This window comes from Cervus canadensis, chromosome 6, assembly GCF_019320065.1.
Source record: "Cervus canadensis isolate Bull #8, Minnesota chromosome 6, ASM1932006v1, whole genome shotgun sequence".
NCBI classification, from domain to species: Eukaryota; Metazoa; Chordata; class Mammalia; order Artiodactyla; family Cervidae; genus Cervus; species Cervus canadensis.
In genome coordinates this window covers 80,420,955-80,442,538 of record NC_057391.1, presented here as the reverse complement: position 1 = coordinate 80,442,538, position 21,584 = coordinate 80,420,955, and the positions used below count along the sequence as shown (strand labels likewise).

The window sequence follows — 21,584 nt, the reverse complement described above, 5'->3', positions numbered from 1 at the left end:
GACTCAGAAAGGAGGAGGGCAAGGCCTGGGCCTGTCTTCCCTCCCTGTTGTTTGGGGATGGATGCTGTGGGGCAGGGCGGGGTGGGGGCAGAGGAACACCACCAGGAACTCGAGGCGGTGGTCCCAGCACCTCCCTCTCTCCTTGAGTCGAGAAACAGCACCCCGGGCCTCAGCTCCCAGGAGCCCAGGCCCAGCTTCCTTTCTCCCCACTGCTCCCGACAGAGGTCTATGCTCAGCTCTGCAACGTGGCCCGGATCGAAGCCGAACGGGAGGCCGGGATCCACTTCCGGCCCGGCTATGAGTACGGCCCCGGGCCCGATGACCTGCACTATAGCCTCTACGGCCCAGACGGGGTCCCCTTCTACAACTACCTGGGCCCCGAGGACGCCATCCCCGAACCACTCTTCCCCAGCACGGCCGGCCGCCCGGGGGACCGCATACCACTCCCTGAACCTCCCCTGCAGCCCTCAGAACTCCAGCCCCACTACGTGGCCAGCCACCCAGGTCTGTGTTGCTGCAAAAACGGGGAAGAGGTGGGCTCTGAAGCTGTTTCACTTCCATCTTCTCCATCTGCTCATCACTGTCAGCAGGGTGAGGACAGGAAAGGGAAAAATCCACCCAGCCCTCTCACGGGTCACCCAAGGGACAGGCACTAACAACTCCCTCTGATGGACTAACTAACACAGGGGACACCAAAAACGTACAGGACGTCATCCCAACCTCAAAAGCTGCTTGTGGGAGCGAGGGAGCCAGCAGCAGAGTGAGGGAGCCAGCAGCACACTCCTATGCCACTTACAGTCTGCAGAACACCCTGCTCTACAGGTTCAAACCTGTGACTCGAAGTGGGAATTGTTGTTCAGTCGCTAAGTCATCTCTGACTCTTTGTCACCCCATGGACTGCACCACGCCAGGCCTCCCTGGCCTTCACTATCTCCCTGAGTTTGTTCAAACTCATGTCCATTGAGTTGGTGATGCCATCCAACCATCTCATCCTCTGTCGTCCCCTTCTCCTCCTGCCTTCAATCTTTTCCCAGCATCAGGGTCTTTTTCCAGTGAGTCAAGCTCTTCGTATCAAGTGGCCAAAGTATTGGAGCTTGAGCTTCAGCATCAGTTCTTCCAATGAATATTCAGAATTGATTTCCTTTAGGATTGACTGGTTTGACCTCCTTGCTACCCAAGGGACTCTCAAGAGTCTTCTCCAGTACCACAGTTTGAAATGGGAATTAAGGATTTCTAACCCCTTTAAGGGGGAACTTCCCTGGTGGCTCAGATGGTAAAGCGTCTATCCGCAATGTGCGAGACCTGGGTTCAATCCCTGGGTCAGGAAGATCCGCTGGAGAAGGAAGTGGCAACCCACTCCAGTACTCTTGCCTGGAGAATCCCATGAATGGAGGAGCCTGGTAGGCTCCATGGGGAGTCCATGGGGTCGCAAAGAGTCGGATACGACTGAGTGACTTCACTTCACTTAACCCGTTTAAAGGCCCACTGTGGTGACTTGGTTCATAAGTGGCAATGACCCCAGCACTCAGGACTTGGATTCTAATAAGGAAGTCAGGCTTGCCATGGGCACAGCCAGTGTATCAGACTGATCAAAACTACACAGAGGTGAGGAGGAGGGTCTTTTCCAGGGGAGGGGAGTTAGAGAAAGAAGAGGGTTAGGCAGACCTGGGAGCAGCTTTGCTTTATGGTGAGTGAGGGTAGTCCCTTTTGCTACCAATCCTGTCCACCCCCCAAAAGCTATGTGAAGATTTTAACATAACATCCTGCCACCGACCACAACAAAATCAAAACTGTACAGAGATACCGAAGTGCTCGGAGCCCTGGTGTTGTGAAAGCAGTGAGTCCCCACCTCCCCAGAGCCTCATTTAAAGCAAGCACACTTCCCCATCTAAAAATGACACATACTTATTTTTTAGGGGTATTGCCTTTTGTTTCACCATCTTTCTGTGACAGTGTTATAACCCTCCCCACCCTGACCCCAGAAGTTCATTGGGCTCCTCTGAGCAGAGGGCAAGGGCCCCAGGGTGGGGTACGAGACCTCAGCCCCCTTGGCTCTCTGACTCCCTCCTCCCAGAGCACCAGGCCGGCTTCGAAGGGCTCCAGGCCGAGGAGTGCGGCATCCTGAACGGCTGTGAGAACGGCCGCTGTGTGCGCGTGCGCGAGGGCTACACCTGTGACTGCTTCGAGGGCTTCCAGCTGGACACGGCCCACATGGCCTGTGTGGGTAGGTCTGGAATCAAGAGTGCCAATGCCCGGGGGGCAGGACGGCCCTGCTGGCTCCATGTGGAATAGTCAGACTGGCCCACTGCTCACTTAGGGACGCCTGACCACCTAGGTGGCAGACCCACTGCTGCCCCCTAGCGGGCCTGCCGGGCACCAGGCCAGGTGGTGAGAGCTCCGAAGGTCTATCGCTGTGATTAGAAAGCCCTTTCCATGGAGGTTCCTAGGCAGGGGCAAGACAGCACGGTCACAGTGTGGGCTCACGCCCGCTGGCTTTGTGTCCGTGAGTCGCTTCCTTCGGGGCATCCTTTACTGCCCCACGGACGATTCCGCTGCAGGGCACGGGCTCGGGGCTTGCTGGCTGGAGGGGCACCGGGGCAGCAGGCCAGAGGCGCGTGGGCTCCCTACAGCTCTCTCCTCCCTCTCCCCCTCTTAGATGTGAATGAGTGTGATGACCTGAACGGGCCTGCTGCGCTCTGTGTCCATGGTCACTGCGAGAACACGGAGGGCTCCTACCGCTGCCACTGCCTCCCGGGTTATGTGGCTGAGGCAGGCCCCCCACACTGCACCGCCAAGGAGTAGCAGAGACGGGTCGAGTGTGGGCAGTTACCTGGAAATGGGCCCTGGTCGCAGGCGGGGCCTTGAGGAAGTTTTCCTAGCTGGGGAGACGCTATGAAGACACCGGCCGGAGGCCCTGCGGTCCAGCTCCAAGCCAGCCTCGCCTGCTTTTCATCTCCCTCAGCTTCGGCTCTTGCTACGTGAACTTCTGTCACGGCCTCCACACCGCCATGCCCTTGCTTGGCTCAAACACCACCAAGTGCTTTAATGCTTCAACCACTGGCCACGAGGCCCAGTCTACCATCTGTCCTGGCCTTGCCATGGGATGCTGATCAAAGGACGGCCCTCAACCCAGCCCCTCAGGCTGTGCAAACGTGCAAGGTCCTTCGGCCTCACACTGCACATACCCCTTCTCCAGACACGATCCACGTATCATCCTGATGCTTCTACAGCTGGATCGGAGGCCGCATCTGCCCTGTGATGGCCCTTCAGAATCTGTCCAGTGAAAAAGGATGGGGCGGGGCGCGGGGGAGGAGTTTGGGGAGTGATCGGCACCACTCAGCCTGTCTGGTATGGGCCAGATTTAGCCACGTCTCCACCCTGTTGCCAGTTCAGTGGCCCTGGAGAGGGGCAGAAGATGCCCTCATCTCAGAGAAGCAAGACTGATACTAGCTTGCTAGTAAGAGATGCACATGAAGGGGAGTAAGGAGCCTGAGAGAGCAGCAATAGGACAATATTAAAAAAAAAAAAAATACGGGGAGTTGATGAGAAAGGGGGCACCACGCTTTACACAGATCTAAAGAAAATAATCAGTAGCTTCAGGTAAATAACCAGTCTACCCAGCGATAGCTCCTCTGCACCACAGCAAGGGCTGCCCCGAGACCTCTATTAAATACATACTGCTTCTTACAGGACACAAGTCTCTCCTGGGCTCTCCTTTTGTGGACACCAGTTGGATGTGCTAAAAATAAAGAGGTCTATTTTCTAGCTTCTGAAATACAGTGTAATCCTGTTGAGGAGAAGCCAGGTTCCCTGTGTTGTTTCCTCTCTACTCAGAGGCGTCTGCCCTCTTTCCCCTTCATACGATGGCTGGCTGGCATCCCACTGAGTTCACAAGTAGAGACTCACTCCAGCCTGGGCTAGCTGGGAGTTTAGAACCACGGTGGAATAAAGAAATGTGCATTTCTGGGCTATTCTGGTTTTGTTTTTATTTCATATTAAACCAAATTTCAAATTAAACCAAATTAAACATTGACTGAGTCTGAACGTTAGAGATGAGACTGTGCTTACCCCCTCACCAGCTCTGCCAACATGACTGGGTTTCAACAGAAGTTTCTTTCCCCTTCTAAGTCAAGGCAAGATCTGACTTTGCATTTCTCTGATGAATGGCAATGTAAATGAACAAGGCTCCATGTGCCTGAAGATGTGGAGATGAATCCTCTTTTCTTAATTGAATCTGTCCTGTCCTACATGCTGCTCTGATTGTCAGCCATCACATGATAACTTATTGAATGCTTGCTATGTGCCAGGCCTGTGTTGAACGCTGTTCACAAATTTCATTTAATCATCCAGCAATCCTACTTACTATTTTGATTCCCAATTTACAGATGGGGAACTTGGACTTACAAAGCTTAAATAATCTGCTCTAGGTCACTACACCAGTTGATATGTTTTCAGCAGACAAAAATATATAGTTCTTAAACATATGAAAATATTCTGACCTTCATTCATAATAAAAATAAATGCAAGTGAAAACTATACGGAGACAATTTTTTAAACTATTAAATTGGTAAAAATTTTAATGTTTGTTAAAACTCTTAATTGGCAAGCATCTATGGGAAAGAGATACACTCACACACATAGCTGACAGGAGTATATTCTGATACAACTTCTGAAGAGGATGGCAATGTCTTTCAAAATTATAAAAGCACTTCCTCTTTAAATCAGTCATTCCACTTCTCGGAATTTAAATTTAACCTTCAGATATAGCCTCACCAAATGTAAAATGACGTATGTAAGGGGTTATTTATTTTAGCATTATTTGTAACAGCAAAAGGTTAGAAACAATGCATTGCCATGGAGCCCCAAAAAGAAAAAAAAAATGGGGGGGGGGGGCGGGTGCTCTAAACGCCTGGATAAGATATCCAAAACAGACTAAGGGAAGAAGGTTGCAGAGCAAAGTGAAGCGTATGCTGCTATTGCTATTTGTCTAAAGAGAGGGAGAAGAGGAGTGGGTGTGAGCCAACCTCATCTCCGCCACTCCACCTCACACCTCCCGTTTCAGAGAACTCACCGTTCCTCAGTACACCCTTCGGGCACTGCATCTTCTCACTGCTGCTCCCACGGCCCTACCTCCCCAACCCCACCCTCCTGTCACCCTTCCAGGGATGTTTCAGTGCTTGTACACATATTTCCTTGTGTTAGAAACACAAATATTAATAGCACACTATGCGTGCTGTTCTGCACTTTTCTGCTTTTTTCCACGTCATACATACTTGCACATAAAGGACTGCCTCAGTCTATTTTATAACTGTGTACTTCCCCATTGAATAGACAAATCATAATTTATTTAATCAGCCTATTAATGGGTGTTTCCATTGTTTCCTATCTTTTGCTATTATAAATAATGCTACGATGAATATTCCTGTGCATATGTTATTTCACATTGTATCTATGGGGTTATATCTGTGGGGTAAATTCTTAGAAACAATGGTAGTTGACGGGAAGGGCAACAGGTGGATGCGCACAGGACTGGGAGACTCTTCACTGTATCCCCATTTGTGTTTTTTCAAATTTTGTACTGTGTCTTACCTATTCAAAAATAAAATATTTTTAAATACAGCTGCTGGACATAGACTGCTTAAATGTTCCCTCTCTTTATATATTTATCTAACTATGTTTTACCATTAAAGCCAGATGATAACTTTCAACACTTCTTAAATCAAATTTCCTTTAAACATCCTGGTGGCATTTCTCTGGAGAAATGGCAAACAGGGATTTAAAAAGGCAATCATAAACATCAATGCTAGATACCTAAAAAAGTGGAGAAGTTTCCTGTTTTTGAGACACACATGCAAGGCCATGTCGCAAGGATACTTAGACCCTGCCCACTGCAGGGTGTCAGTTCAAGACCCGAGTTCAGGGGAGGGCTACCCCCTCCCAGCACTGATGATCAGTGCTGCCCACTTCTCTATATAGGATGTTCCAGCCAAATTCTGACCCTACTCTTATGCTTTACAATGAAAGACCAAAAGAATGGGGCGCTATTCTCAGAAGAAAGAGAAAGAAGAGTATCTTCTTGGACACTTACTTTAGTAGTCCTTCCTAATCTCTTATCCCTGAACACCCTGTAACTGGTCAACATTCCCACACAGAGACTAAAGGCAGGTGGGACACCTATAGTTAACAGCCAACAACATAAAGACTCACAACATAAAATAGAGGGAGGGTCCCGTGCCTTCAGTTCTTGCACAATTGTTTGGCTACAACGGTGGGGCATGCTGCCCCAGGGATCACTAGCTTATGAAGGTAAATAAAACCAATTCTGCAATAAATGGGGTCTTGATAATCTCCCCTCAAAGTAATGGGGAGGCAAAAAATCTTCCAACTGATCCTCAAAAATTATAACGTTTACCTAAATGAACTGCACAGTGAACAAAACTTGTTAAAAGTCTGCAGGCTTTTACAGCCTGCCAGGAAGAGGGCATCTGGTCAGAAAGGCCTGCAGAAGACCCTAAACCTATTTTACCATCACTTACAGTTTACTCCAAGCCAACTGTCCACTGTCCCCTTGATGCCATCATCTCTTCATGCCCTGTGTTCTTAAAATTTCTACATCACCATCCTCCAATGGAGACTTCTTGTCACCACCTCAGGCTTCCCTATGAAGCTTTCCCAGTATGATGAAGTAAGCTGATTTCTCCCAAACCCACTTTTGCTAAACACAAAATTCAATTCTTCCATTCATAGGAGGTATTTATACATAGTCTTTGGAAGAGATCCTGTTCTTGCCTAACTGACCACTGGAACTTAATGGTTTATTGAATAATGAAAGCTATTATGTTTGTGTTAAGCTCATCATATCAATAACCCACAAAAATATCAGAGAAGAGGTTTAACACTTAAAATGTAACAAAATCTCTTCTCAAAGAGGATGAAAGGACTTAGTCTTGTGCTGAAAACCTTATTAGGCCCAGGTATTGGCAGCCACTTTCAACGGCTTAGTAAAGTTCACACACAGATGCTTCCACACACTGCTTTCTGACTTTTTCCATGGCAATTTGGTAAGGAAAAAACCTGCTCAGGTTTCTGAGTGACCTTTTGTGTCTGAATACACTGCACACACACGATAGGTTTGTTCTAAGTCCTAGGTTTTCCCATATTGAAAATGTAAGTAAGTTTCTGTCTCAGATTCTGTATTTCTATTTTTCTTATGGATAATTCTTTTATTGAATGACCTTAATTAAGTCCAGAAAAGTTTCAATCCATTCCAGAATGCAAATTTGCTGATATGAACTTTCAGGCTCTCGAAGAAAAGATGAGTTAACCAGTAATCCTTACAGAATCAACTTGGTTGTGGTTTCCCCAACGTTAGCATTCATTAATCATTTGTCGTTGTGGTGCTTTTTATCTTTCCCTTTAGTTGTCTGTTGCCATGCAGTTCTGGCCGCCCCAACACTATCACATACATACTATGGTTGTTTCTAGCTCCTTAGCCTATTTAAGTACTATACCCAAACAAGTACTTTAAAATTCATTGGAATTTGTGGCTAAAAAGCTCTTTTTTCAGAGACTCTAAAGTAAGGTTACCAAATTTAACAAATAAAAATACAGGATACCCAATTAAATCTGAATTTCAGATAAACAACAAATAATTTTTAGTATTCACAGAGCCACACTTATACTAAAAATTATTTGCTGTTTGTCTAAAATTCAAATTTAAATGGCATTTTATAGCTCAAACTGGAAAAAAAAAAAAAACCCCAAGTATCTATTATCTATATCAACAAAGGGACAACTTCCAGCTATGCAATGAGACCAGAAACATTTTACACCATAAGATAAATAAAGCAACATATTCTAAAAGATTCAGTCACTAAATTAGCAACGAATCTCGAAATGTCTTGTGTGAATATGGAGTATGGAGCTTATTTTCAAACTTACGATTCAAGTATCAGTGAGGTTTAGGTCCAAGTTTTTCTGGGTGATGGGTTATTGGTTTTGTGACTCTAACACATCCCTAAGTATGAGAAGAAAATGTATCTGCTATAACAAATGGGAAGTGAAGAATGGGCTGCATAGAAAATAATGGTAAGTAAACTAGCACATTAAGGAAGGGTGAGATGAAAAAGATAACATTTCAAACAAGAAGGCCCTACTGTATAGCACAGGGGAACTATATTCAATATCCTGTGATAAACCATAATGGAAGAGAAAATAAAAAGGAAAGTATACATGTATATAACTCAGTCACTCTGCTGTAGAGCAGAGATTGGCACAATACTGCAAATCAACTATACTCAATAAAAGTAAGTAATTAATAAATAAATAAATAGCAAAACAAAAAGATAACATTTCACTTGGCTGTCTCATCCTTTCTGGTCTAGTAACACAGTGTTCAAGCTATGCAATCTGTGATTCTGCTCCACAACACAAGTAAATAAGGACTTTCTTTAAAACGAAGGTTTTATACCTAGCTATACACACGTGTACAAGTAGCTCTGAAGGCCAGAGAAGTAACTCCTGGAACCTTGGAGGCTCTACAGATGATACTGGTTTGAACCAGTTACTAAATCTTAGGTAACAGCATCCACAGGCTTGGCCTTACAACTGTGTAGGAGAAATTAAATAAAGAGTAAAAGTTTCACATTCTGAAAATAGTGGTGAAACAACATCCTGGATTAAGAGAAAATAAAATTGAGAGAGGGTCATGATGGAAAGGAAACGTCTAGAATTGTTCTAATCCCAGGTTCCTCAGATCAGTCAGATGATAGCAATCTCCAGGTCACTTGTCATCACATCAAAGTTTGACAGAGAAGGATGATCCACAAGAGCAACCTTGCTGCGCTTGAGGATTGTTCAACACTTGAAATGAGCTTCGGATCAGTTCTTGGCTGAAGTCCACATGGGCCCCTTTGACGAAGGCCAAGCTATCAGAGTCAACCACCACTCTTGCCCCACCCTTCTCAAACACCCTGAAAAGAGGGGAGGAAGGCATTAATGAACATCATAAACACCACAAACATAACACCCTCTGAGCCCAGAGATGCCCATCCTGTTTTCTAAAATACACAGGAGGCTTCCCTTACGACCTCTAACATGTGATGATTTTCTGAGGCAAAAAGATTCAATGGAAAGAATACTGGGAAATGTTTAGAAATTTAGGCCTGGAAACTTTCTACCCCAGCCTGACTCTCTACCAATGACCCTATGGACTCAGGCCAATTTTCCTCCTGTGACTTAGTTATTCTGAATCAAGGCAACAAATCTTCATTGCATCCCCACTGTGTGAGAAGGGTGCTGTGATGCTATCCTTAGCAAAAGTTTTAAATGTGGAATAAAAGTGCACCTTAAATTGGAGACACTTTTATCCCTCCTGCACATTCTCGGAGGACCCACCCCTTTCTCCTTGCCTGTCGTCGGGGTTGATAACTGTATCCAGTGAAAATTTGTACTGGAATCCGGAGCATCCACCTCCCTCCACCTCCAGCCTGAGGAATTCAGACCCTTCGGTGATTTCCAGAAGCCTCTGAAATGCAGGAAGGAGGGTCAAGAATGCCAGGCAAGGAGAGAAAGAAGGGTGGGCCAAAGGGAAGTCCCCCCAACCCCCCACTCCCGGTCCTCGCCCGCCACCCCTGCCCCGCGACCGGCCTCTCACCTGGACGCAGCTGTCGGTGAGATGGATCTGTCCTTCGCCAGCTTCTGGGCTAGAGGACGACACTTCCCGAAGCGCCCGGGGTCCGCGGGAGGCCGCGAGGAGCCTGCTGCGCAAGGGAGGAGGGTGAGCCTGGGAGCAGAACACCTAGAGCGCTCCACCTGGAGAGCCCCACGCCAAACCTGAAGTCCCCCCGCCTGGACAGCCCCACGCCAAACCTGAAGTCCCCCCGCCTGGACAGCCTCACCCCCAAACAAAGTCCCTCCACCTGTACAGCCTCAACCCCAAACCTGAAGTCCCTCCACCTGGACAGCCTCACGCCAAACCTGAAGTCCCCCCACCTGGACAGCCTCAGGCCAAACCTTCACCTCCCCCGCGAGCCTTAGTTTCGCTCGAGTCCTGGAGGCGCTAACCAGGTGCTTTTCTAGGCTTGGTTACCTGCTCCTAGGCCAGGGAGTCACAACTCTCAGGGCCACAGCTGTTAGCCCTCGGACGGCCGCCATTTTCTTCCGCAAGTTCCGCCCCCTCATATTGCCCCAATCGCCTTCTGCGCCTGGGCTTTGGGAGGCGGGATCCACGGAAACCCCGCCCCTAAGCACATCTATTGGGAGATGAGGAAGGAGAAGGGATTTAATTGGCTAGAAATGCTCCCAATGCGGAAGCGGGGACGCACCCACAAAGCCCAGGCGAGAGGAGGCGTGCCGGATGAAGATGGATCCCGCTTGCCCCGCGGCGGAGCGGAGCGGATGGGAGGAGTTTGCAAGAGTCCCGGACCTCTTGTCTGGCTCCGTGGACCCGGGGGCGGGGCGCGGGCAGGCCTCGGCCCGGCCTCGGCCCAGCTGGCCAGTGACCGGTCGCCTGACTGGGCTCCTCCCCCGGCCCGGCCCATCCCTGAAGACTTTTATCTTGTGACCGAGACAGCTGGTTCTCCCTTCCTTGAGCTTGGAGCCTTAGCAGTGATGCGTTTCTTGGCCGTCGCGTTCCTGTTCCTGGCACTCAGTGCCTCCGCCCTGGCCGAGCCGGTGAAATTCAAGGACTGCGGTGAGCCCCGGGGCCAGTCCGAAGTTCCCGCGCCCTTTGCGGGAGCCCCTGACAGAATCTGATGCTAAGACTGCTGGGCTGGGTTTGGCGGGTCCTGCGAGCAGCCAGGCTCAGCCTCGGACCCTTCGTGGAGTGGGCTGGAGTCGGTTGGGGTAGGGGACAAGGTGCTGGCCTGGATAAAACCCGACTTTCACAACTTTATCTCATGAACCCATGTTTGGGTCCCAGCACATTCCTGGAGGTGGGCTTTTTGCTGAAGTTTCCTAAAGTTTGTAGGGCAAACAGCCGAAGGTTCACGTGCCGCTTGGGGCGTCAGGGGTGCGGTACAAAACTTCTCTTTATTTCTGCCTTGTGTCTTGGGTGCCCGCTCCCTCCCCCCTCCTTTTGCTTTTCTTTTATATTTCCCTTTTGATGAGACGTCAAAAGTCAATTCTCCTTTCATGAGCTATTCCTTTAGGGCTTCCTTCGGGGCTGTGGCACTCATAATTCTTTCCAGTTTTCTCCTCCTATTTATAAAACTCTTGTTTCTGGTCGCAACTTGTGATGCATAACCCTCTCTTGCAGCTGTGGTTGGAATCTTTGATGAGAAATACAACGGGGTAGAAACTGTGAGTTCCTTCAGTCAAATCTATCCAAATTAAATGTTTGAGCAGAGCTTTTCTGAAGTGGAGAAGTGTAATGATAAGTGTAAGAGAAATGAAACTTACTTTATAAGATTTGTGAGCTGGAAGAAAACTTGGAGATCCTATAATCAATCATGGGCATTCCAAGTGGCACTAGTGGTAAATAACTCACTTGCCAATGCAGGAGATGCAAGAGAGGAGGTTTGATCCCTGAGTCTGGAAGATCCTCTGGAGGAGGAAATGGCAACCCCTTCCAATATTCTTGTGTGGGAAGTCCCATGGACAGAGGAGACTCACGGGCTACAGTCCATGAGGCCGCAAAGAGTTAGACATGACTGAGCACACACACACTCATATAGTCAATCATTGAATTTCAGAGAGGTTAAGTAACTCACCCAATTACACGGCATAATGACAACCAGAATAAATGTGCTTCTTTACATCCAGTGCCCAGATGATAGTAACTGCACAATAAATATTTGTTGGAAAAGTAAATGAGGGAATAAATACTCTTTCCACTATATTTTCAAAATTCATGTTGAGGCAAGAGCAGAATTGGGGGCTAGGGCTAGGAGTGATCAAGGAATAAAAATTGCTGGCCTATTAATGCTTAACAAATGCTGTTCCACTGAACTACGAGACTGGCATTTGAAAGATGTTATTATCACCTCACATTACTGCCTTTCCCTCCACTAAACTTAGTGGCCAACTTTAGATGAAGACACTATGTTAGCTTTATCAACTCATTCAACTCTTGCAGTCTGAAACCAGCACATAAAGTAACTTGCCCAAGTTCTTACAGCTAGTAAGCAGTAGGAAACTAGTGGGTGTTTGTGAGTCACTTTGGGTTTCAACAGTAGCATTAACATTAAAAAAAAAAAAAAAAAACCTAAGGAAACAATCCTGAGATTGGTCTGCTCCTGTGAAAAAACCAGGTGGACACCTATGGCAAGAACTTCTTAAGGGAAGGAGAGTTTCACTGACAGACTTGCAATTTACTTTTGAATTGGGAAATACAATGTAAAAACTTCAGTGCCCACATCAAGAGGTTTTTTGAGTCCCACTCTGCCTCCTTTCTCCTAAAGTGGTATTTCCTCAAGTCAAAAATGGGGCTGAGCAAACTAGTTTTGCAATTTTTGAGGGTTAGGACTGAGAAATTTGCTCTGTTGACACTGGAAATCCAAGAACCTCTTGTCAACAAAAAGAAAAAAAAAAAGCAAAACTGAATGAAGTAGCTAAGTACTACCCTCTAGATCAGTAGAGGGTACTGAGGATACTCAGTACCTGCTAGATCATGTGAGCCAGCCTTGATAGAAACTAGAAGTTGAAAGCTTCAGCATAAGCACTGGTTTTTTAATAATTTGTTGATTAAGGTTCCCGATTTTTTTTTTTTTTTTCTGGTCCTAAAAGATAGGACAGAGTGGAAGAGAGTCCTTAGAGAAAAGAATCTTGTATTTATGTTTTGAGGACTTTGCCATGATGGAGAAGCAAGTTGGGATAGGGGACAGCAAAGTATAGTTTACAGAACTAGCTGGAGGAGTGTTAGTCAAAAGAAGGAAACTGTTTCACCCAAGATAATGTGCTCTCAACCTGCCATTTTCTTTGTCTTCATACACTGTACTTTTGAGACAGTCCGTTCTATTGTCTAGATCCAGAATTTCTACCCACAAAGTAAATTTGAGGTGGGAGGCTCACCTTTTGTGTCAAAGGGGAACTTGCTAACCCACCCAGGAGCAGCTGCTCTAGATTGAATTCGTGGACTAAATCCCAGTATGATGGTGATGATGATGATGTGTGTGTGTGTGTGTTCACTCTCAGTTGTGTCCAACTCTGTGACCCCATGAGCTGTAGCCCATCAGGCTCCTCTGTTCATTGGATTTTCCAGGCAAGAAGACTGGAGTAGGTTGCCGTTTCCTCCTTCAGGGGATCTTCCTGACCCAGGGATGAAACCCATGTCTCTTGTGTTTCCTGCCTTGGCAGGTGGATTCTTTAGAACTCGAGCCACCTGGGAATTGCCCCAGTATAATGATAGTAATGGTGAATACCTGTATAGCAGTACTATGTTCTAAGCACTTATTAAGAGTTATAATGTATTAGCTCACCTACTCTCTGAGGTAGGTACTGTTATTAGCCCCAGGGAGGCTAAGTATCTTGCCTTAAGTTTCCACAATACTTGATGGAGCGGGTGAGATTTCACAGCCAGGTGTCGGATCCTGGAGTCTAGTTCTCAGCAATGGTGTATGAGTGGTGGAGCTTAAACTTACCCAGTTTTTACTTCTGTTCTCTCCCATTCAGCTGTATGGTTTCAGGGGCCTGGATGAAGTAAGAAGATTCTTAAAGATTTGTGCTTAACTTTTCTTCAGAGTATTTTTGTCCTTATTTAGACTGGCGGGGGGAAAAAAGGCACACTCCCTGCCTCCAACCACTTATTTTGAAGAACATGGGTTCCAGAGTAGAGTGTACCCCTCTGCTCTGGGTATCTCAAATGTGTGCTTGAAACTGTTCTCATTGGTAGCAGTATTCAAAGCTCAGAGATCATGAGTTGGATAGCCACCAGGGCAGGATTGAAAGACCAGGGGTGGGTGGGAGTGGGAAGGACAGTTAAGAGAGTAGCCAGTCTCAAGTTTACAACTGGAAACAGTAGCCTTAGACCCCAAGTGGAAACAGTAGCTATGTGACTTGAGTCATCACTTAAGCTGTGTGTGCCACTTTCAGATCCTGTGTCAGGATGGATGGAGGTGTGGGGATGGTTTTCCCTGGTGGAGCCCTCCCAGCTTGTAGAGTAGGGGAGCTGGCTGTGTATACGCGATCATTTCCTTAATTCCCCTCCACCTGTCAAATATGAGCAGTTTCTTACCACCCTGCTGGTCCCAGTGGTCTCATTGGGAAGACAGAGCACCGTCCCATGAGGTAGGAGACTGCCGAGGTGATTTGCTTTCCCCCCATCCAAACAAATTGTTCTTCTTTTGCAGGTTCTGGGGTCGGAGTTATAAAGGAAGTGAATGTGAGCCCATGTCCCACCCAGCCCTGCAAACTGCACAAAGGACAGTCTTATAGTGTCAATGTTACGTTCACCAGTAGTAAGTAAAAGTGTTTTTTACCTTCAAATTCATCTTAAAGTGTGACATCAATCTAAGAATTGGAGTGAGCGTGGGAATGTGAGGAGGAGGGAATTGCAGTCAGGAATTCTGTGACCTCCCTCTCAGTGGACAAAGCTAGGATTCACCATGCTTTTACACACCCTTCTCATACTGGGTCTCCCATGCCTGTTTCTTGGAGTCCATAGTTGCCAGACTCCCTTTAAGCAAAGGGGATTTCCATGTGTTCACAGGTCATAGAAGACAGCTTGTCTTATTGTGGTCCATATTACACAGCAGATTTCATGGGAATGTCAACTCTTTAGCTGCAGACTGCAGAGTGTTAGTACCAACCCCAACTCTGTAGACCTTAGAACTCTTCCAGAATGTTATTTCAAGCAATATATCTTCCAGTTGTTAAGTCTATATTCTGCCTGAAAATATAGGAGCAATTAATATTTAGCCTCTGTAAGGTTTGGGAACTTACTCTTGACCCAAGAAACAACCAAGAAGTCCAAGCTTTCTTCTTCAACTTGAAGAAATGTTATTGAAACTTGTTTATTTCATATTTATTCATCTCCTTCAGTTTCCCAGGAATCTGGACAAATGTAAAATCTCTACTTCTAAAAAGGGCAACTGCCCTGAATCTTCCCCTCATTTTCTATCCTATGGAACTAGACAGACTAATAAAAAAAATCTCAGAGTTCCTATCATCTCTTGTTCATAAGCCCAAAGACAGCTCTAAGTCCTAGAGTTGTCATCTCTCTTGGATAAATACCCCATCCCCTCTATTGTTCTAAACCAGAAATGTATCTTCTCAACAAAAGTAATTCCCAGCTGGGAGACAGAAACAGAGCCAATACTCTGGATCCCCAGAAGAATCTAATAGCTCATAACTCCAGTTTCCCTGATTTTATTACGTTTATTCCTCCTGCCTTTTGATTTGGAGGGTAAAGGTGAGCAGGAAATGTACCTTTCTCTTACAGTTTCTAAAGAGTTACTGCTTTCGCCCCTGTTACAGGCCATGGCATTCCTGTGGAGACTTCTAGTCCCTCTTTCTGTATTGTCTCTCCACTTTATTCTTAATTGTTATTGGAATCCTTAGGACAGGGTATGTGAGAATTCAGAGACCACAGTCTTTAAGATGCACAATACACTTTGACAGAATCTGATGCAGATAGTAAACAGAAAGTTGACTGCCAAAAATCAGTTAGCTTGTTCCATAAGGTTATTTATCCAGGTAGCTCTGATTCTTCTAAGAAACTGAAAGGCAATGAAGAGCAAGGTGGGGTTAAGAGCAAAGAAAACAGCCCCCACTGATTATTTTTATTTTTGTATAATTCAGGAATTTTTCAAGTTTCTGAGTGATTACTCTCTGCATAGCATTCACAGAAGTACTAAGTATAACTGCAAAGAGAGTAGACCCTAGGAATTAAGAGGTACATACTTTGGTTTACCATCACAGCAATGCCATTGCTTGAGACTATGTCTGAATTCTTTATTTTAAGTTTGGAAATAGGCTGTTTCCTTCCCCATCTGATTCTCTTTTTTTTTTTCCCTCTTAGATACTCAGTCTCAAGGTAGCAAGGCTGTGGTACATGGCATTGTGATGGGCATCCCAGTTCCCTTTCCCATTCCTGAGTCTGATGGTTGTAAGTCTGGAATCACATGCCCCATCGAAAAAAATAAGACCTATAACTACGTGAACAAACTACCTGTGAAGAGTGAATATCCCTCTGTAAGTGACACTGTGGTTGAGAACACTGAGTCCTGTGACTAGTTTGGAAACGGAGGAGAGGGGGCAGGAAGAAAAGATTAGAACAAGAATCCTTCATCTCTGTGAGGAAGAAGCGAATGCCTAAGGGAAAAGAGTATGGGAATCGTGCGGTGCAGTTCTCACTGTGTCCCTTCGTTCTTTGTCTCTTGCCTAAAGGTTGAAAAGTGAGAGTGTTAGTCACTCAGTCGTATCCAGCTCTTTCTGACCCCATGGACTGTAGCCTGCCAAGCTCCTCTGTCCATGGAATTCTCTAGGCAAGAATACTGGAGTGGGTTTCCAGTTCCTTCTCCAGGGGATCCTTCCCTCTCCAGGGCTTGAACTCATGCCTCCTGTATAGGCAGGCAGATTCTTTACCACTGAGCCAACCAGGGAAACCCTACAAAATTTTGGCTAGGTATCAGATAGTTCAAGATTTCAAGTAGTCGTCACACTGTCACCAGAAAAACCTGGTCTCTCCATTAATCTCTTAACAAGAGAGCAGTCATGTGTGAGGTCCATAGCAGAGTGGTAGCTTTTTCCTCTCTGCTTTCTCTCCTCCACCCCACCCCCACCCTCACCTCTGACTCACACTGCTACACCTGCCTCTTCATCTGCGGAGTACATGAGATAGAGCCTGCTAGAATGGGCCTGTGTTAACGATTATGAATTTTGGTAAGAATGGAGGAAATAAAGGGACTACTCTTTTCAATGAAGAGAAAGAGCTGCGTTTCTTCAAAGGAGATAGAGTCAAACCAGGAGCAATCTGGCCATTTTTTCCGTAGAAACAGACAGTAATTAAAGAACATTCTAAAAAGACTCAAATTAGGGAGTCTGTGCTTACCATGCATGTGTGCTTAGTCACTAAGCTGCGTCCGACTCTTGGCGACCCCATGGACTGCAGCCCGCCAGGCTCCTCTGTCCATCGGATTCTCCAGGCAAGAGTACTGGAGTGGGCTGCCATGCCCTCCTCCAGAGGATCTTCCCAACCCAGGGATTAAACACAGGTCTCCCCACACTGCAGGCAGATTCTTTACCATCCGAGCCACTAAGGAAGCCCCTAAGGAGTCTGTGTTTGAGAGATATCAGAGGTGCTAAAGGCCAGGGACAGATTTGTAGATTAATTTGCAGACCAGCCATGTAATCATGGGCATATTTGAGCCTCAGTAACTTAAATCAAGTCTAGTTAGGACCCAATACAGAGTAGGCACTTAATATATGGTAGTTATTGTTCAGCGACATATCATTTGTTTTTTGTTTGTTTTTGTTCTGTTGCTCTGCAGGGCTTAAGTGACATTTCATTTGAAAACCAACTCAAACTATGTTAATGTGTGCAGTAAGTGAAACAGTAGTTAATGTGTACTAGTCTTGAAAAACTTACCAAACAAGTTTCAAAGCTGGGTATCACTGTTATCCAAATGTTGCATTCTGAAGAAACATTTTGAGTATAAAAGAGAGGTTGTAACTAAAAGCAAGTAAGCTAAGGTCCACATAAGAAGGAACTGGCCAAGGTGCCAGTGATCTATTAAGAATTAGAAGGATCGCTTCTCGGCCTTTTGGCTAGGATCAAGTATAGTATCTGTTCTTATCAGTTTAATATCTTATACATTCTCTATCCTAGGACAATATATTAAATGAATTTTTGGAGCAGGAAGTTGGAATAGGAGCTTGCTCCATCCACTCCACTCATCGACCTGGTATTGCAGTACTTCCAGAAACAGTGCACCCCTTTCCCCCGGCCTTGGGGGAAATTAAAAAAAAAAAAAAAATTAGGAGACAGCTCCTAGTGTAACCAGTCAAGGCAGAGATCTCTATGGGTATAATGTCAAAAAATGGCTTAAGGACATTAATCAAAGCTATATTGCCACAAAGGTCATTGTCCCTGAAAGTATTCATACAACCCTAAACTTCTTTGGACATCCTTTGTGCTTTGACATTTCTCTTTTCAACTAATAAGTAAGTTTCCTGAGATCTAGGAATTGAACTATTTACTCTCTGCTCTTCATAGTTAAAGTTGGGAGAAGCTGGATCATGTTGTCAAAATGCATGTGAAATTGTTTAACTTTAAAATTCTTTGTCATGGGTGCCTTCATTTATGTATCATTGATCTAAGAGGAAAAAGAATGCTTTATAAATTGTATTTAAGAAGCTAACTAGACTAGGATGTGGTACTACTAACACTAAGTCCAAGGTGTAGCTTGGTTTACCCTTCTAAGCTTAAGGACACAGGCTGTGCCTGCATCCCACCCAAACAGCCTTCGTGATGACATGATTTAAGAAGAAAAGTATGAGGAATAGCCAGTTTGTTATAATTTCTGTCTAGGATTCATAGTTAAAATTCATAGTTTAACCCATTTTGGATTGAGGTGAGGTCCTAGTTTCATTTCATTCTTGATTTTTTTTCTTTTTCCAGATAAAAGTGGTGGTACAGTGGGAACTTACGGATGACAAAGACCAACGTTTCTTCTGCTGGGAGATCCCAATAGAGGTTGAAGCCTAGAGCTGCTCAGTGCCAATATGTCCATCTGGGGGTGAGAGAGCACGGGTGGAGGGAGGGGAGGAGAAATCAAATCTAAACTCAATCAGTGCCATAAGATGAAAGGAACTTCGAGACTACCGTTTTATGCCTCTCAACCTCCAAAAGCATCTAAGACCCTGTTCCTGAGAGCTTGGAACTGTCTCCCTTGAATTATCCTTTGTAAAAGGGTTGGATAAGTGAGACTTATCCAACTTTTCTTTCTGAGAGAAAGTGAGACTGCAGGGATTGATTCAGTTGTCTTTAGGTTTCGGAGGTTTTTTGTTGGTTTTGGTGGGTTTTGTTTTTGGTTTGGATTTTTTTGTCTTGTTTTGCTTTTGGAATAAGGAGGGTGTCACCAGACAGAACCTGAATGAAGCTGCTTGGGGGGACTGGATAACTTGCCCTAGGGCTGCCGGCCCTTGCAGCAGAGGCTGGGTTCCAAACCACATCCGTCTACCTGGGATCACACCTGCAAGTTCCTTGTCTTCATGTGCCTCGTTGAGCTCAGTGCATCCGGCCAGTGAGCCTCCTCACCACTAGCTCCAACTGTTTCTCCAGCCATGACTTGCTCTGCAGGGGCGTCACCGAAATTTCTCTGCAGTTAGCTCATGTCTCCTTTTCTGACTTAGGTCGTTTTCATTAATTGCAGCATTTGATTAGCAGGTGTTTTGATTTTTTTTTTTTTTTTTTGACAATACTAACTTGTGACCTCTTTATGCATGTCTCTTTGAATAAACAAACACTTGGCAATCTTCTTCTGCATTTGGGCTGTGGACAACTTCTTTTACCCAGTGTGTTACCCCAGATCCATGGGAGGTGAACATCCAGTCCCGTGGTCCCCGAGTACAGTAGAGACATGACTTTCAGAAACTGCTGTTTCTCCCTTTCACACAGGACTCACCTCTCTGTCTGACATAAAATGACCTTATTTGCTTCACTTTGCACAATCTTATACCACCAAGGGTGCTTGAAAGAAACAGGGAAGGCAAGCATCCCCTAGTGGAATAGCAGCATCTGCAAGGTCAAGGGAACTGAATTTGGGGTGGGAGCGGGACGTAAGAAGTTATAAGTTGGCATAAGCATAGTAATCTTCAGGAACCTCCTGCCATGGAGAAAGTCTAGAAGCTTTAAGATGAAATGTGAAGTTGCAGCAAGTACTGGCTGAATTATTTAAATCTTGGAGTGTCCTGCTCTTGAAGTACAAGTACAATCATGGGCATATAGTTTGCTGTTTTAAGTCAATGTACTGTCTATCAGCTTTTAGCTGTCAGAGGGGCTACAACCCCATTCACAAAGGAGTCGGGTAATGTGGCCCTTCGAAGGTCATCTTTTTTAGTCTGGAGTGCTTAGGCAGTAAATAAATCATTTAGTCTGGTTCTGTTCATCCTATTTTTTCTAGATTTCTTCGGCTTGTGAGTTTCCCAGGAAAACCACAAGAGGACAGCCATACATTGGGAATAAGGTTATCAGCAGCCAAGATTTCCAAGTTAATTCCTAGAGCCATTCAATCGTACTCTAACTAGGATGTTCTGTGTATTCTATCACATTGTGCCTAAAGGGACAGCCCACTCTGTCTTCCTGTGCTGGACCCTGGGCTTATCAGACTTAAATGGATTCCAAAGGTGCTGTGGCTTCAGACTGCTGGTAGTTGGATCCCGGCTTCATCAGTCAGTAGGATTACCAGGATGTGCTTAGTCGCTCAGTTGTGTCTGACTCTTTGCGACCCCATGGACTGTAGCCTGCCAGGCTCCTCTGTCCATGGAGATTCTCCAGGCAAGAATACTGGAGTGGGTTGCCATGCCCTCTTCCAGGGGATCTTCCCAAACCAGGGATTAAACCCAGGTCTCCTGCGATGCAGGTGGATTCTTTGCCATCTGACCCACCCAGGAGCCAAGGATTACCAGTAGGATCTTAAAATCCCTTAACCTTTGTGCACTTCAGTTTCCTTATGGGTTAACTAGATATAATAACAGTAAAGCTGTGAGAATTAAATGAGATGTTACATATAAAACATTAGAATGACCCTGACACATAGTGTACAATCAGGAAATATCGGCTGCTATTCCAAGAGACATAGGCACTGTCCCTCATCTAGGGAGAGCCGGAAAATCAGAAGGTTCAATCTGCTGTGTGATGACATGTCCCCTCAAAGACGAGGCAATCCTCTGTACACGAGAAAAGCTCAGTTGTCCTGTGTATCTGCTCCCTCTCCTTCCCTGAAGACTCTCATGTCATCGGGCTCCTTTGAGGCTAACAGCTCCCTGCCCTGCATTTTATACTTCTGTCCTCACGTTGAAAGAAGACAGAAGAAAAGCAGTTCCACTAGTGTATATCCTTCAGTCAGAGCAGAAGGGTCACGCAGCAGCTTAGAACTGTTTACTGGCCGTTGTGAGGATACATGCAGCCTGCAGCAGAGAGTTGAGTAGGGCTCCCGTGGGGGGATTAGTTTGAAAGGTCATCTTCCATACAGAGGGCTCATAGGCGTCCCCCTCAAAAAGGTCACGCTGTTTCCAATGATGCTCTCACTTTTCTAGTCCACTGAGCAAGCCATGGAGGCTTAGACAACTCCTCTGCATGAATTCCAGGGTAGAGAAACCCCAGACTCCAGTGAACAAAAAAATATGATGGTGGGGCTTCCCTGGTGGTGCAGTGAAAAAGAATCCCCTGGTAAAGCAGGAAACAGGAGTTCAGTCTCTGATAGGGGAAGATCCCACATTCTTTGGAGCAACTAAGCACATGAGCCACCACTATTGAGACTGTTCTAGAGCCTGCAAGCCACAGCTACTGAAGCCTCTGTGCCCGAGAGCCTGTGCTCCACAAGAGAACCCACCACAATGAGAAGCCCACACGCCACAATTAGAGAGTAGCCCCACTCGCTGCAAGTAGAGAAAAGCCTGAGCAGCAATGAAGACCCAGCACA

The 21,584-nt window shown here is 45.9% G+C and overlaps 3 protein-coding genes and 1 non-coding gene across 8 annotated transcripts in view; 3 read left to right on the top strand and 1 right to left on the bottom strand.

The window, feature by feature from the left end:
• LTBP2 (latent transforming growth factor beta binding protein 2) overlaps positions 1-3,971 on the top strand; it is a 106,123-nt gene extending 102,152 nt beyond the window's left edge. For 2 of the 3 annotated variants that reach the window (XM_043472546.1, XM_043472545.1), the window contains exons 34-36: positions 223-591; positions 2,075-2,224; positions 2,657-3,971. In XM_043472546.1, coding sequence (XP_043328481.1) covers positions 223-591; positions 2,075-2,224; positions 2,657-2,802 — 665 coding nt within the window. In that variant the 3' untranslated portion in view covers positions 2,803-3,971. The remainder of the gene's footprint in view (positions 1-222; positions 592-2,074; positions 2,225-2,656) is intronic. The other variant, XM_043472547.1, reaches the window with a different exon arrangement.
• A 4,363-nt stretch (positions 3,972-8,334) lies between these two features.
• ISCA2 (iron-sulfur cluster assembly 2) lies at positions 8,335-10,216 on the bottom strand. Of its 3 annotated transcripts, none has more exons than XM_043472551.1 (4): positions 10,091-10,216; positions 9,656-9,761; positions 9,397-9,526; positions 8,335-8,972 (listed from the first exon to the last, which is right to left on the bottom strand). In XM_043472551.1, the coding sequence occupies exons 1-4, from the start codon at positions 10,180-10,182 to the stop codon at positions 8,881-8,883; spliced, it is 420 nt and encodes a 139-aa protein (XP_043328486.1). In that variant the 5' UTR covers positions 10,183-10,216; the 3' UTR covers positions 8,335-8,880. The 3 variants fall into 3 exon arrangements, with proteins under 3 accessions (XP_043328486.1, XP_043328483.1, XP_043328484.1); XM_043472548.1 differs by having other exon boundaries at positions 9,411-9,526; positions 10,091-10,215; XM_043472549.1 differs by having other exon boundaries at positions 9,411-9,526; positions 9,656-9,758; positions 10,091-10,213.
• A 213-nt stretch (positions 10,217-10,429) lies between these two features.
• On the top strand, positions 10,430-19,426 carry NPC2 (NPC intracellular cholesterol transporter 2). Its single transcript, XM_043472544.1, has 4 exons — positions 10,430-10,693; positions 14,289-14,396; positions 15,959-16,131; positions 18,560-19,426. The coding sequence occupies exons 1-4, from the start codon at positions 10,612-10,614 to the stop codon at positions 18,644-18,646; spliced, it is 450 nt and encodes a 149-aa protein (XP_043328479.1). The 5' UTR covers positions 10,430-10,611; the 3' UTR covers positions 18,647-19,426.
• On the top strand, positions 17,687-17,877 carry LOC122444486. Its single transcript, XR_006270312.1, has one exon. It is a non-coding gene; the product is annotated as a U2 spliceosomal RNA (small nuclear RNA).
• Positions 19,427-21,584: the final 2,158 nt, after the last annotated feature.

Bases quoted from the DNA above. Each gene is read 5' to 3' on its own strand.
- ISCA2 (XM_043472548.1), bottom strand. From the start codon at position 10,182: ATGAGGGGGCGGAACTTGCGGAAGAAAATGGCGGCCGTCCGAGGGCTA. The intron at 9,762-10,090 runs GTAACCAAGCCT...TCCCTTGCGCAG, and splicing joins ACTCCCTGGCCTAGGAGCAG to CAGGCTCCTCGCGGCCTCCC. The intron at 8,973-9,410 runs GCAAGGAGAAAG...CCCTCTTTTCAG, and splicing joins GTTATCAACCCCGACGACAG to GGTGTTTGAGAAGGGTGGGG.
- NPC2 (XM_043472544.1), top strand. From the start codon at position 10,612: ATGCGTTTCTTGGCCGTCGCGTTCCTGTTCCTGGCACTCAGTGCCTCC. The intron at 14,397-15,958 runs GTAAGTAAAAGT...TTTCCCTCTTAG, and splicing joins CAATGTTACGTTCACCAGTA to ATACTCAGTCTCAAGGTAGC. The intron at 16,132-18,559 runs GTAAGTGACACT...TTCTTTTTCCAG, and splicing joins TGAAGAGTGAATATCCCTCT to ATAAAAGTGGTGGTACAGTG.